General features: G+C 39.5%; 1 protein-coding gene across 1 annotated transcript in view; it reads right to left on the reverse strand.

Moving 5' to 3' along the window:
- Positions 1 to 4,912, reverse strand: part of DAZL (deleted in azoospermia like) — a 54,681-nt gene extending 49,769 nt beyond the window's left edge. The window contains exon 1 of the mRNA XM_050708466.1: positions 4,817 to 4,912. Within this exon, the coding sequence (XP_050564423.1) occupies positions 4,817 to 4,912 (96 nt within the window). The remainder of the gene's footprint in view (positions 1 to 4,816) is intronic.
- Positions 4,913 to 13,585: the final 8,673 nt, after the last annotated feature.

Here is a 13,585-nt window from a genome sequence, read left to right on the forward strand (position 1 = left end):
TTGTGTGGGCTATATGATCATTTAGTTAGAGACTGTGTCTGTATAAATACGCACAAGTGGAACTTAAAGCATCACAGGCAATCTGAGTCCTGGCGTTTCAAAACTTAAAAAAAAAATGCTTCATTTTTTGGTATTAAAAGCATCTTACTTTTTTGTTTGTTTGTTTGTTTTGTGTCACTGGCTGTGGTTTTATCAGTGCATGTTGGATAAAAAGAAATGGCATCACAGATGTCGACAGAGGTCATCAGCAAAGCAGTAAGTGCTATGTTAACTGCAGAAGCTGCTGCCAACTCGGGCTGACAAGCCAGCTCATATCAGCAGAGCGGTTGTCATCCCTTACATGGGCCATTTCTAGCCGTGCTTCAAAGACAATTGGTAACAGCAGGGTAACAGTGAGACCTTAGCAGTTAATCCTGCTGATTTTCCTACTTACGCTGCCTTCCTCAGCCTCCATCCTCGCTGCCTGTTCTCCTGCGAGGGGGTGCGTTTCTCTTCTCTTCTTTGACTGTTGTGCGTACTCAGCATCCCAGCTGCTCGTCTGAAATCCAGTGAGTCATCTTCAGCATCACCGTCTACTCCCTTTGCTCCTTCCAAATCTGCAGATATATTTATGCTGCACACCGCAGTGCAGCGTATGCACAGGTACTGCAGGTATCTTGGTGGCGGCAGCAGGAGCTCAGATAGGTTAATTTTTCTTGCCAAGAATTCTCCTTTTACAAGCTGGCCTGCTCCTGCTGCCTGGTTATATACTTGGCTGCACCTGTTCAAAGTATCCTGAAAGACAGGCATATCCAATGCTGTAATGATAACTAGCGTCAGTGATTTTGTACCTCACAGAGACGCTTTGATCTAGAAAACAGTGTATTTGTAGTTGGCAGCCAATACGTAGAGTAAACGTGTTTTAAAATCAAATGCTTGTTTAATGAAGGGGAACACTGTGTGTGTCTTTTGATATTCTGTATCTGGATTCATCACTGCTTAGAGTACATGACAGGTTTTGAAAAACAAAGCTGCTATGGCTTTCCTTTCTCTACTTATGCCTACAGGGACTGCAATTATTATAAAGTTATTCTTGGAGGAGTTAGAGCAGTGCTAGTAGAGACAATGGCTTTGAATCTTTGCTTCGAAATTCTTCATGAATCTAGTTATAGTCTATAGTTTTAGGCAGAAGAGAATACATGGTTCCACTAAGACACACTGACAGTGATAAATCTGAAAAGATACAAACAATTTATCTGAACATCTTTGAAGTCAGAAAAATTATAAAGAGAAAATAATACGTCAGATAATCCTGCCCATCAACTGGTAAACTTTTAACTGAAGGTGGCGTGTCCAGAAAGTAGGTAAATGAAAATAAAAAATGCAAAGCAAGAGAAATGTTAAGAAAATTGAAATTTTCATGGTTCAGAGACAACTCAGTCTTCCAGTTTAGAAGAAAATATATCACTGTGACATAAGCCTGACATCAAAGAGATTTCCCCTAAAATTAGCAGCAGTAAAGTAATTAATAATGATGGTGTCTGGGCTTCCAAAGTTATGTTTCAAAACTTTTTACAGCAGTCAGAGCTGTTTTTCTGAGGCTGCTGATACGAATGCAGGTCTGTCAAGGACTTCCTGGGACAATTTTGCTACTCTTTTCCTAATGTGGGTAGCCACATATATCATCCTTTCATTTAGAATTGTATTAATTTTCATCTTGAAATGATTTAGGTGGTTCGTCTTGGTGTGTTTGTTTGTTTCTTGTTTTTGTTGTTGTTTTGTTTTGTTTTGTTACCATTAGTCCCATAGAAAAGCTCTTCAGCAGCCTCAAAACTCTCTGAGGGTTAAAAATATTTTTCTAGTTCTTAAGCTAAATGTATTTGCAATCCATTAATATCATTTCACAATTCTTACTAAAAAATATGTCTTTTAGGTTGTATCTCTTTCCCTAAAACATCATTTACCACCTGATTTTTGTGTGGTCATATTCTCTAGGAACTTCCATTTTCTTAGACTAAATACACTGAACTCTTTCAGTTACATGTCAAAGACAGGCTGTGTGCTCTCTTTATCATCTGAGTAGCCATGTTTCCATTTGAATTAATCTTTCCTGAATAGTACACACTGCGCATACAGTATTTGAGATGAAAATTCAGCATTTTAAAAATAGCAGTATTCAGGTATCTTTGCTGGAAATACCTCCTTCTTACATTCTTACACGACACTTGCCTTTTTCACAGCTACACACGTTTTGCCTTAGTTTCAGTGGCTGACAATTTTCTGACAGTTTTCTGCGACTGTCTTAAGTGCTTCTTTTCTTGTGATATTTCCAGCTCTCAGCTTACCATGAAGCTTCTTCTTGTTACTCCTCAGCAGCATTACATAGCATTCACACTGCCACATTTAATTCCATTTGATTAATCGATTTGTTAAGGACATCCAAATTTTCCTAGAACCTACTCATTCTCTGGCTTGATGACCAGCAAATGCTGTTAGTGCCAGGAAGCAGAACTAGAACCATAGATCTGAACCAAAAAAAAAAAACAAAAAAAAAACAAAAACAAAAAACAGTTTGAACCTGTGTTTTTTTTTTTTTTTTTTGAATCAGAGCAGAACGCAAACCTCCTTCAGAAGGTCTTACTGAAATTACTTTCCATGCTTATCCAAGTTGAGCTCTAAGGGCTGGTCGTTGCTATGAATTTTCTCCTCTCACTACTGCTAGCAATGCTCTGCAGAAGGCTACTGGGTTCCATCAGCGTGAAGATCCATAGAAGTCCCACGGGGTTATTTCATTTTAGTAGTGTGGGGGTTTCTCTACCTCTTTGTATATGTACACTTGAGATACGTGCACATGTATATCAGTTCAGTCCCCCATGAATGCAGGAGCAAATTCACGAGGCAAGGAACACCCATGTCCTTCTCCAGCTCCCCCAGCATCCAACAGATGTCACTCATGCATGTACTCACGTGCAGCATCACAAGTTCATCCTGGCTCCTCGATTTTATTTACCAGTGTTAGCAGGGGAGGCTGGGGTGCCTAAGCTGTAACAACAAGGACACTTCTTTGGTAGTTCTTTAAATACAGTATACAATTCTTATCCATTCCCAACTATGATATTTAAAATTGTCATTTTCACATCTTACAAATTTCTTTTATAAGCGTAAAGGTAGAATTACAACTCCAGTTTCATTTTTAAATATTCATTTTTTAACTTTGAAGATGGATTAAGCAAAAGAACGTTTATTTAATGTTTTTTTTTTTTTTCTCATTTGTATAACTGTGGAAAATACAGGGACCTTTTCTTTATCCTCCTGAGAAATCTGACTCTAATTGCATAATTAGGTGGCTGTAACAAAAAGTAAAATTGCAGGATCAAAAGTGATACATATGGTTTTATATACTTCATCCAAGTAAATTCTCTGCTGGTCTGAAACTACATAGGATATAGACATGAAGTATGGTAGAAATTACGTATTTGGATTAGCCATTTGTATGTCAGTGCCCTTAAGAATCTCTTATTACCTACGGATCCATTATGAAATCATAAATTTGTAAAGCCTGTAAATAGCTTTTGCATGGCCTTTTTGGTACATTATATGTGACAGGAAGGTGAAAGTCAACTCCAGCTTTCAGTGGAAAATAATCACGGGAACCTGACATGACCTGAAAAATAAAAATATTTAACTAATGTTCTCTAGGTTATTTCTGTTCTAAAAGTTGAAAAATGCTAAAGTTGATAAACCATTGACCGGATATGCATGTTCCAACCAGCTGTTATACAGCACTCAAGCAAACAATAAAATACCTAAATTTAAAAGAACCATCTCTTAATTCAATAAACATTATCAACTATATCATTTTAGCTTTATTTTCCTTCTTCAGAGGGGGAAAGATCTGTATGCTCTGGTAGTTATTGTCATGTTTATTGACATAAAAATCTCAAAATAACATCCAAACATGATACAAACAACACATAGGGAAAGAAATTATAGTAATCAACACAACAGATGGGTAGACAGCATTTCGATCTAGTTACCTGCTGCCAAAGTCAATCCAAATAACATGGCTCTAAAGCACTATGAGCTACAAGGGAGGGCTGAAATAAGTTGATCTGTTAGTTGTCCCAGTGAAACCTCCTTTCCTGGTGATTTGAACATCCTTGTGGTCCTCCAGCTTCCTCCTCCTCCATATCTCCTCTGCTCCCCCGTTGCCCCTCCATTCCCTCACTGCAGGACATGGGGTGGCTCGTGGAGTGGCTGGTTGCAACCTAAACGAAAAATGGACTGTGGGGGCACTAATTAAGGTGCCCTTTCTATTAGGCTCTTCTATCCAGCTGCCAGTTACTAGAAAATTTCTAGGAGCTTACTATGTTTGAGATCTCTGTCCATCTGCCAGATTTGTCTGAAATGGGTTTCCATCATTATAAGGGGTCAGCTGAGATACAGGGTAGATGCAGAAGCCTTGTTTCCTTAGGATATCCACTTAGAAATAACCTGAAAATCAAGTAGTTTAATTCAAAGTTTTGCTTGTTTGCTTCAGCTAAATAAATATACATGTAGGTAGGGATGGATGTGAACTGGGACACCCAAAGCTTTCCGTGGCTGACAAAACCAAGCAAAGCAACCTCCTCCTGGGACAGACAATGGCAGCAGTTCCTGGGCCTGGGCTGCTCTAATGAAATGTTCACCTGGACAAAACAGCCACCCCCTTGCATTTCCTCAGCAAGGACAACTCTTCAGAGACTTACGCAGTGAATAATGCTCATTGTAGGCCTAATAACTCAGCTGCCCATGTTTCCACTGGAAAAAATAGTTCTCTTCTTTCCACCGCTCTTACCTGCCATAAATTGTCCTGCTTTTCTATGTAATATTTTAATTTTTCTTTTACACCCATTGTCTTCACTAACATATGTGGAACAGCCCTGTAATCCATCTCGGAGTGGGATGGATCACGGTATTGTTAACCTCAAAGCAGAACACGAGCATGCAATATTCATTTGCAGAAGCAGGTAAACGAGTGGGGCGATGCAATTCGGGCTGTGGACAGGAGAGGGGGCCCTGCGTAGAGCAGGAGGGAAAAGCTATCGGCTATGGACACGGAGAGGAGCCAGAGGTCGGCAAAGCCCGGGTAGGAAGGAGATATTCTGCGCTGTAGGGAGGTGGGGGGCCCGGGCACGCCCCCCTGCCGCAGGCTGCTGGGGCAGGTCGGTTAATGGCTGCCTCAGGCCGCCCTCAGGCCTCCCTGCCAACCACAGGCCCGTGGAGTCTGTTCCACAGACCACCACCTTGGTGTAGATGGAGATCCCAACTACGGTGTGTTGGGAGCGAGATTTGTGGTTTATATTTCTGTTACACGCAGAAGGCAGCTGCGAGCGTATAGATTCAATGTTGGATGCTCGCCCCAGAATTTCCATGTTGTTTAAATTGATGCTTCAGAAGGTTGTCACTTACTCAGTCAAGGTTGTATCTCATAAACCACCTGAGGAAACAAGCTCTGTGAGCGGTTGCCTGCATGCAAATGTGATTTTTGGCACATACCGCTGGATTCCCTGACATTTATACTCCTACAGTGGGTAAATTTGTATTGGCTGCACTGAACAAGCAGAAATGCTTCCACATTGTAAAACACTCCCACAACATTGATTCAAGTTTGATCAATTACACGAGGTGGTTCAGAGAGTAGTTATAGCCATGCAAAACGTTTTATTCAGAGTTAGAATTTGACCTAGTGTGATAACCAGGCAATAAAATCGGAGCTGGCTGTCAATTTCAGCAGAAATGAGGCATCACCAAAGCTTAAAGATCTGCTTCATAACGTTTCTATCAAATAAATCATATCTCCACCATTTTCTCCACCATTTTCTCCACCATATTTCCACCATTTTTGACAAGGAAGAAAGAAAATATTGTCTTTGGGTAGATCGAGGGAAGAGAAATAAAGCTGCAATGATTGCTAGCCAACCACATCTACACCCAGAATTAGTGCAAGTATTCAGGGTGCAAAGATATTTTGAAATCTCAATTTACAGTCTGTGTTTTGCAAATTAACAGAGCCCTCACATGATCCTCATCAGATAGTTTTTGTGTTTAAAACATAAGCCATATGTTTGAAACTGAATCTAATGCTTTTAAAGGAGCAAATGATTGGTGTTTTCAGTAAGCAGCCTGGAATCCAGTGTTAGCTGATGAGTCATGAAACAAGGAGAAGAACATTTACAGGACATAGTACAATACATCAGTTTAGCAGAACTGAAATTTAACTTTTCCAAATGCCACTTCGGATAAACAGAACATACTTTCTCTCCATTGGAACTGAACCAGGTGCAGAATAAGCTGCTCTAATTATGCCTGACCCACCGCTAAGACCATTTCAAGTACTTTAATCTTTCTTAATTCTTACGTTACAGTATAAAAACTTCATTCCAAAATGTGTTTCAGCTGTAGAATTGTTTAAAGTATGAAATCTAAAGTGTGTCCTGAACAAATGTTGCACATTTTCATTCTGAATTGGCGGAAGCCATAGTTAGGAGAAACTACAGTTTATACTGTTGTGCTACTTTATTATTAGTGAATGAGGTAGAAACACCTCAGGATAGGGTCTTGTAGCCACGTTTACCAAATAAATGAAGTCAACCCTGAGAAGACCATTATGGGCTCTTGAAGAACAATTACAAAAGCTGAGGAAAAAGTATTCCATGCTTGAAAAAGAAACACTGGCTTACATAGGAGTAATAGGAAAAGGGACACCTTTGTCTTTCGGCCATAAATTCAGCTTCATAAGGACCATTTTCCTTTGTCAATTCTTGTACAGTTAACAATGAAAAGACTCAAAGAAGTGCGAAGTAACATTATCCTTTTATATGTGACATAGAAAACAAATCAGGACATGAAAATGGGATGCTTCGCTGCTTGTTTTTCTCATCTTTATTTCCCCCAAATACTCTGAATACTCAGAAGTACTGTTTTCTACTATGGAGGTAGTTGAAGAAATCACATATATATTTGCTGCAGTTTCAGAAGAATAATATAAACCTACTTGTTTAGTCTGTCTTGTTCAACAGAAATTACATGGCATCTTGACAGCAAAATAGACTAATAATCATAACAAATCTAATTTATCTCTGCTCTACTTTGAACTAGAATGAACTTTCTCTGCAAGATGGGAACAACTCACAGATTTATTGTTCTGGAGGAATTATAGGCAAAACCAATACACATTGTTCATGGTACACATCAGTGGGTTGTCATAACAATGATTAAAACTTCTCCATCAGTAGCCAGGGCTGAATGCTCAGGCTACTCTGAAAGTTTCTATCTCTTGACAAAACAAGACTGAGTTTTTACAGGCCTACTCTACCCTATCTTTTTATTTGAGTGCATGTAGGAAAAGCTTGCAATCAACGTTATAGACCTTGTTTTTCTTTTGCCATTTACTAATGCAGTGGTGTCACATTAATAGATTTCTTCAGTAAATGACCAAAAGTAAAAGTAGCCTCTATCACAGGTCTGTCTGCTTCAGTCATGACTTCCCATGTACCATTTTCAGCAGAGAAAGAAGATCTGAGAGCTAATGTCCAGTAACATATGACAATTCATATCTTTACAACTTCAGTATTTTTTCCTGAGGAAAAGAGGAGTCATTGTACATACACAACAATCAGCGTAATATTCTCTAGCTAATGAAGAACTGAATGCTACATTAAAACTTTGAAGGAAAGATTAGAGGCTGCTAAACTGAAAGGAAAATCTGGGAAAGCTTTCACTTCAGATTAAAAAAAAAAAAAAAAAAGAATGGCCAGGCACAATGCAGCAAAGCTAAGGGAGATTTTAAAAGCAGGAGGTAAAAGTTGCTCTGTTTTAGGTACTTCGGATACCAGTCTAATAGGATTCAAGACAAACCATCTGATAGAAACAGCAAAAATGAGAAATGTTACTAGATTTGTTTTGTGCTACCAAAGACCTGCAATTTGCAAGGAATCTGTGAGAATATAAAAAAACATTTTGTGGGGGAATCAAAGTTTACATTGCCTTTCTGTACTGTTTGAGGGAGAAAAGGGCCCTACATTTACAGCTTATCTGATGGATAAATTTGAAAAATTTTTCACTGTGCATGTCTTACGTGCAGCAACGTGGAGGCATTTTGGCATGTCCACCTGTAAACCTGTACTTTGTGTTGCTCCTTCCAGTGTAAGATGCACAAAAGGAGTTAGGGATCAGCATCCTGCCAAACCTATTGAATCACCTGCACAAGCTAGAAGCAGAGCTGTGCAAATCCTGATGGAGTCATTAAAGGGAATTACTTAGTTCTATGCCAGTTTGTCGATTTGTTTCTTAGTGAGGCTCCTTATTTCCCAGCTGTATAATTAGTGAAGTCTAAGATACCAGTTACTTCATTATTGTTATTCTTCTACACGGTGGGGACTGCACTTTCCGTTCTGGAAAGGGGAATACATGGTACTGCAGTGCTGGCGCTGCACATGGAGGATGTAGAGCACTTAGATTAAGCAGAAGAGCCTTGTTTGGTACAAGGTGTAGAGTTTTCCTTAACATCTATTTGGGGTTGAGGAGTCAAAGTTGTGTTTTTTTAAATGGGTTAGCAACCCAATTGCCAGAAGCACAGTTCTTCAAAGTATTTAAACATCTAACAAATGTCTGTAGCGATGAAGAATTCAAGCCGGGAAGTCAAATCAAGGCAAGGACGGGATCAGCAAAGTATACTGCCAGGCACTGGCCTATCTGTGAGGCAGCGCGGGCAAGGACTGATAGCAAGGGCCTGAGCTCAAAAGCAGCATCTGAGCCAAGGGGAAGAGGCCCCAGATAACACGCCTTGTGGCTCTTTCTCACAGAGCACTCTTCAAAGCCGTGTGATCCAAAGTTACACAGCCCTGTGCTTTCAAAGCTGGCCTTGAGCGGCAGCCAAAGCTCTGGGTGGGGGGTGAGGGGGAAGGAGGCCGGAGGGCCTACTTGTGCTCTCAGGGCCTGGTACTACACGGTCAAGTACCTTTAAGGGTGTAGGGTGGTTTTTTTGGTTTTTGTTTTATAAATTTGGGCTTGAGCTCCTAAATCTATTGCTTCTGGAAAAAAAATGCACTGAATTTGGCTGAATTCTCATTTATGTATAAAAACAGTGTCCAGCTGTGGCTTCTTATATGTAGATTAATTTGGTTCCTATCCTAGGAAGACTTCTAGTCTTACTAGTCTGTTTAGTAAGACATCTAGTAATAAGCTTCCATACCTAGCTTTGGCTCTGCAGCTTCTCATGTGGTTACCTGTTTTTTATCAGCCAAAGACCACCTGGTTATCAGAAAAAACAGTGAGAGCTGCAGGAAAAATAAACAACAACACATGCACAGACACACACACACACAAACCCATAGAATTATAAGGTGTATGGGCTGCTTCTGACCATCCTCATTCATACACAGCAAGCTTTTGTGGGGTCCCTTGAAGGAGCTGTTTGAAGTAAGTGTGCTGTCTGAGTTGTGTGGTGTTTGGTGCAGATCCTCAGGCAGGAGCACAGGTAACTGAGAGCCCTTGTATAGATGAGTTCCGAGTCATATATTCATAGAAGTGTTCATAACTGAACATTAGTGGAAAGAAAGGTCATTTTGTGGAAAATTGGGTTTGAACACATGTAGGCTTCAGGCATTTTAATTACACAGAGAAGTGTTTTGCTACCTAAATATTTCTTTCCTGAGCATTACACTTTGATCCTGCAGTAAGTACTCTGTGGAAGATCTTGGCAATAGGGGAGAGCTCATTGCATTCAGCCCCCGATAAGGGACTACTGCTGCTCAAGAGAGCACTGGAAGACATACAAGAAGGTCTCACAGGATTTGAGTTGCTCTGGAAAAGGATTTGATATTTGAGGATATTAAAAAATCCTTGTCTTTTCTCACCCCTGCTATCCCACACTAATTGAAAGTTTTTTTGAATTGTTATTTTTACAAAAAAAAAAATCTGCAACTTTACTTGAGCTCGGCAGCTATAAAGCATAGCACATTTTTTTCTTCTTACTTTGAATATATTCAAGCTTCTGGAAAAGAATAAAAAATACAGAACAGTTATATTAAAGTCAATAGGACTCTTCAGTTTCAGAGCTGTTGTAACTTAAATTGTTTGTCAGTAAAACTGAACAGTTATATTGAATGTGAAGTGAGGTTTATGAGAATACGTCTGTGTCTTATGTTATCCTCACAAGTTCTTATTTCTCTTCTTTTCCCCCAGTGGATAAGCAGTAATATGATTAGCATAAAGGCAGAGGAAATTTTCAGAGAAAACAAGTATGTCCTTTTTTGAACAGTGCTAGATCAGAATTTCTCTCAAATTGTAGAGGAATTCTTAACTTATTTAGTGTCACATATAGCTAATATTATTTTATAAAAGGCTGATACAAACCTATGTAGTTAAATAATTGGTTTTCAGGACTGCTTCTGTGATGGGTGTTTATCTTTGTTCTGCCACAAACTGTTATATTGTGCCCATTACTCTACTGCATTGCTATTAGGAGGAGCTCAGTAATGTTGAACCAGATGCAGTTACCAGGAATATATCATTTCCCAAGAGTAATTAATTCTGCCGTTCCAGTGTTTATCTCGCTTTGGTTTGATTTTTTCCAGCTTCAGTTTCCATTAGTTTGCTGTCTTCTTCTGCTAGATGACAGACAGGATAGGACAATACCATTTTTTCCATGGATTCGGAGGGGGGGACACCGTAGGCTGCATCTGCCTTAGCTTTCCAGCTCATTCCTGTGTCTGCGCCTGATTGTGCATGCTGCTTGCACAGTGCTTTGGTCCTGGTTTCTCTTTTAGATCAAAGCAACTTCTTCCCCACAGGACAAAACACGGCTGCGTTGTGAGGATTTACCTCAGTTATTGTTCCAGAGAAGAGTATAGATGAGGCTGCAGTAAATTTGGCTCCCTCCACTCCCCCAAGTCCTTCACCGCTATCCCAGCATCATCTGAACCCCTGTATGCCCTGGTGGTGTACAGCACACACCCGCAGCGTCAGGTTACCATAACCCCATCCTCACAGTTTTTTGGCACACGGAATGGAAAAAAAAAAAAAAAGCAATGTTTTAGGATTGCAAGGGCAACAGAGGGGACTCGAAATCAGTGTTGTGAGTCTGAGCACAGCCACCACTGGTGTTTGGTGCGTGAGTCACTTGCACCCCTGGGCTGGGAGCCTGCCTGGGGAGGATGCATTTATGAGAGTGGATGCTGCCTTTGAATCAAATTCTCTTCTGTGACAACCAAGCATTTGCACTGATGGAAATGTTTCTTTGTCAAATGTATTTAGAGGTTGATGAAGTCACAATATAAATAGTGGAGAGGGATTTTCACAGTTACACCGCCACTGTGAGCTGGAACATGCATATGTGTGACTGGCAGCAATTAGTGCTGTACAGATAAGGACAGATTTTGCCCCATCCTTCTCTGTGGCTTTCTGCACTTGATACTGTTCAGATTGGCAAGAATGAAGTGTGTTGCATGCTCTGTTTCATTTAGTTGTTGTTAGCGTTCAAAAAAGAATGAAAAAAAATAAGAAAATATTTTTCTGTCATTTCATCTTGCTTTTAGTGCAAGGTATCTTTGGATGACCAAAAGAATGACAGGGGCATATCTCAAGTGACAAATGTTGAGCTCTTGAGACAGTACAAATAGTTCTATGTTTCTAAATAATGACATTTTTCTTTTTGCAAATTTAAAAAAGTATGTCTTTAATAAGCTGATTTTTGCAGTTGTGTTCAAAACTGATGAACAACATCTCCACTACTGAAAAATTATACTTAAGCCTATCATCTGTAAGGCAGTTTACTCAAAAAGCATACTACATCAGGTAGAGATGAATGCCATGATTACTTTCATAAGATAATGGAGCCCTGACTTTTTCCAGCTCTGTTTCCACATTAGCCTGAAATGAACTTTCTTGCTCAGTGGTTTCATTTGCATCATCATTTTCAGTCACTAACCGATAAAAAATACACTCTCAAATTCCCTGATCACTTTTGAGCACTTCCTGTATTAGAAAAGGATTTCATGGCTGCTACTGAACTGAGTATTTTTTGCCTTCATTTGAAGTATTGGCTTACTTTAGGTATTTGTTACTCAGACACTTGTAATGTTTTTCACTATATTTTCATGATGTGTCTTTTCCTCCTTGACTGTTGTGCCTTTTTCTGTTATCTGCAGGGACAGCCTCAGCCCTGGTGGATCAAGCCCCATCATCAGGCTTCATCAACATGGAGTTATACCAGCACGAGTGGAATGTGAGATAGGGTTACGGTTTCTTTTCCAGTGTAGCCACATTGCACAATTCCTAGTGCGCACCATTTATAGAAGGACTAATGGCTTTAGCTTGTTCTGCAGTTCTAAGAGAGATCAAGCCGTTACAAGGTAAGCACCTTTTTATTGATGTGCCATAGATGACGCAAGGTAATCTTACTCTTCTAAATTCTGTGGAATAAAATGGTGGTGGAATTTTGGTGTGTAAACAAGTTCTTCTAAGCCAAAAGCTTAAAACCTGATCCCTCGGGTCCCTGTATTCCTCCTCCATTGCTTTCCTTCACCCCTATTTCAGGCCATGTATACAAAGTATGCAGATAGCGGCACGCTGAGTATCGGGTGTCTCGGACAGCTGGCAACACGCTTGGAGTACATGCATAGCACCAATATTTCCAAATGCAAGAGCAAACCCAAAGACTTTAAAAGGTTTCATAAGGTTTGCTTACAAATAATGTTTTTTCCAGGTGCTGTTTCCATGTGTTCTAAAGTTTGAAAAAAATATTCTTGCTTTCAAATTGGATAGGTGATGAACATTGAAAAGCAGGCATGGTACTGATCACATACGAGCACTTTTTTCAGCTTTTTGAAGTCCTGAAGGGCACTCTGGGAAGTATTACTTCTTTTGCCAACAGTTCTATAATATAGTTTCTATTTATTTGCACATGCAATTTGTTATGCCATCTATACAGAGGCTTTTTTTTTGCAGGGGGGGGGTGCGGAGTGGGTAAGGAAAATATTTGTGAGAAGAGAGAATTGGAGCCAAAGCAAGTAAACCTGACATGATAAAATCTAGAAACTATACGGCAAAGATACTTCCCACTTCTTCTATTGAAAAACAATGCCCATGATTTCTCCTATTCTACTATTGTATGGTAAAGTGTTTCTTCATATTGCAAGTTACTTTTCAGTATTTTCAATTGTGGTTTTGTGTACCTTTTTAAAGCAAGGCTGTGCATACGATGATGTGTCTGATGGTAGTAGATGGAAATATCAGCAGAGTTTCTGTCATGATGTGGTAATTACTAAACAAATAAAGCAAAATCACATGGTTGCATCTTGTAACTGTCTGTTTTAACTGTTTAACTATGCTGCCTCTAAATGTGTTTACAACTTAGAAAACCAACTGTAGGTTGGGCTTAAGGGTCTTTTGTTGCAATATATAAATAAAATATGTTGTTTTTTCCTACTTAAAAGTGGTGATGTAATTTCAATAGTCAGTTGCCTTAAGTGTAGCTATCTGAAGTTCAGACTATTGAAAATAAAATTTAAATCAGATTACATAGGAGGTTTGGGACAGAATTGAGATAATTTAGTTTCATTAT

Source organism: Cygnus atratus, chromosome 2 (assembly GCF_013377495.2).
Source record: "Cygnus atratus isolate AKBS03 ecotype Queensland, Australia chromosome 2, CAtr_DNAZoo_HiC_assembly, whole genome shotgun sequence".
NCBI classification, from domain to species: Eukaryota; Metazoa; Chordata; class Aves; order Anseriformes; family Anatidae; genus Cygnus; species Cygnus atratus.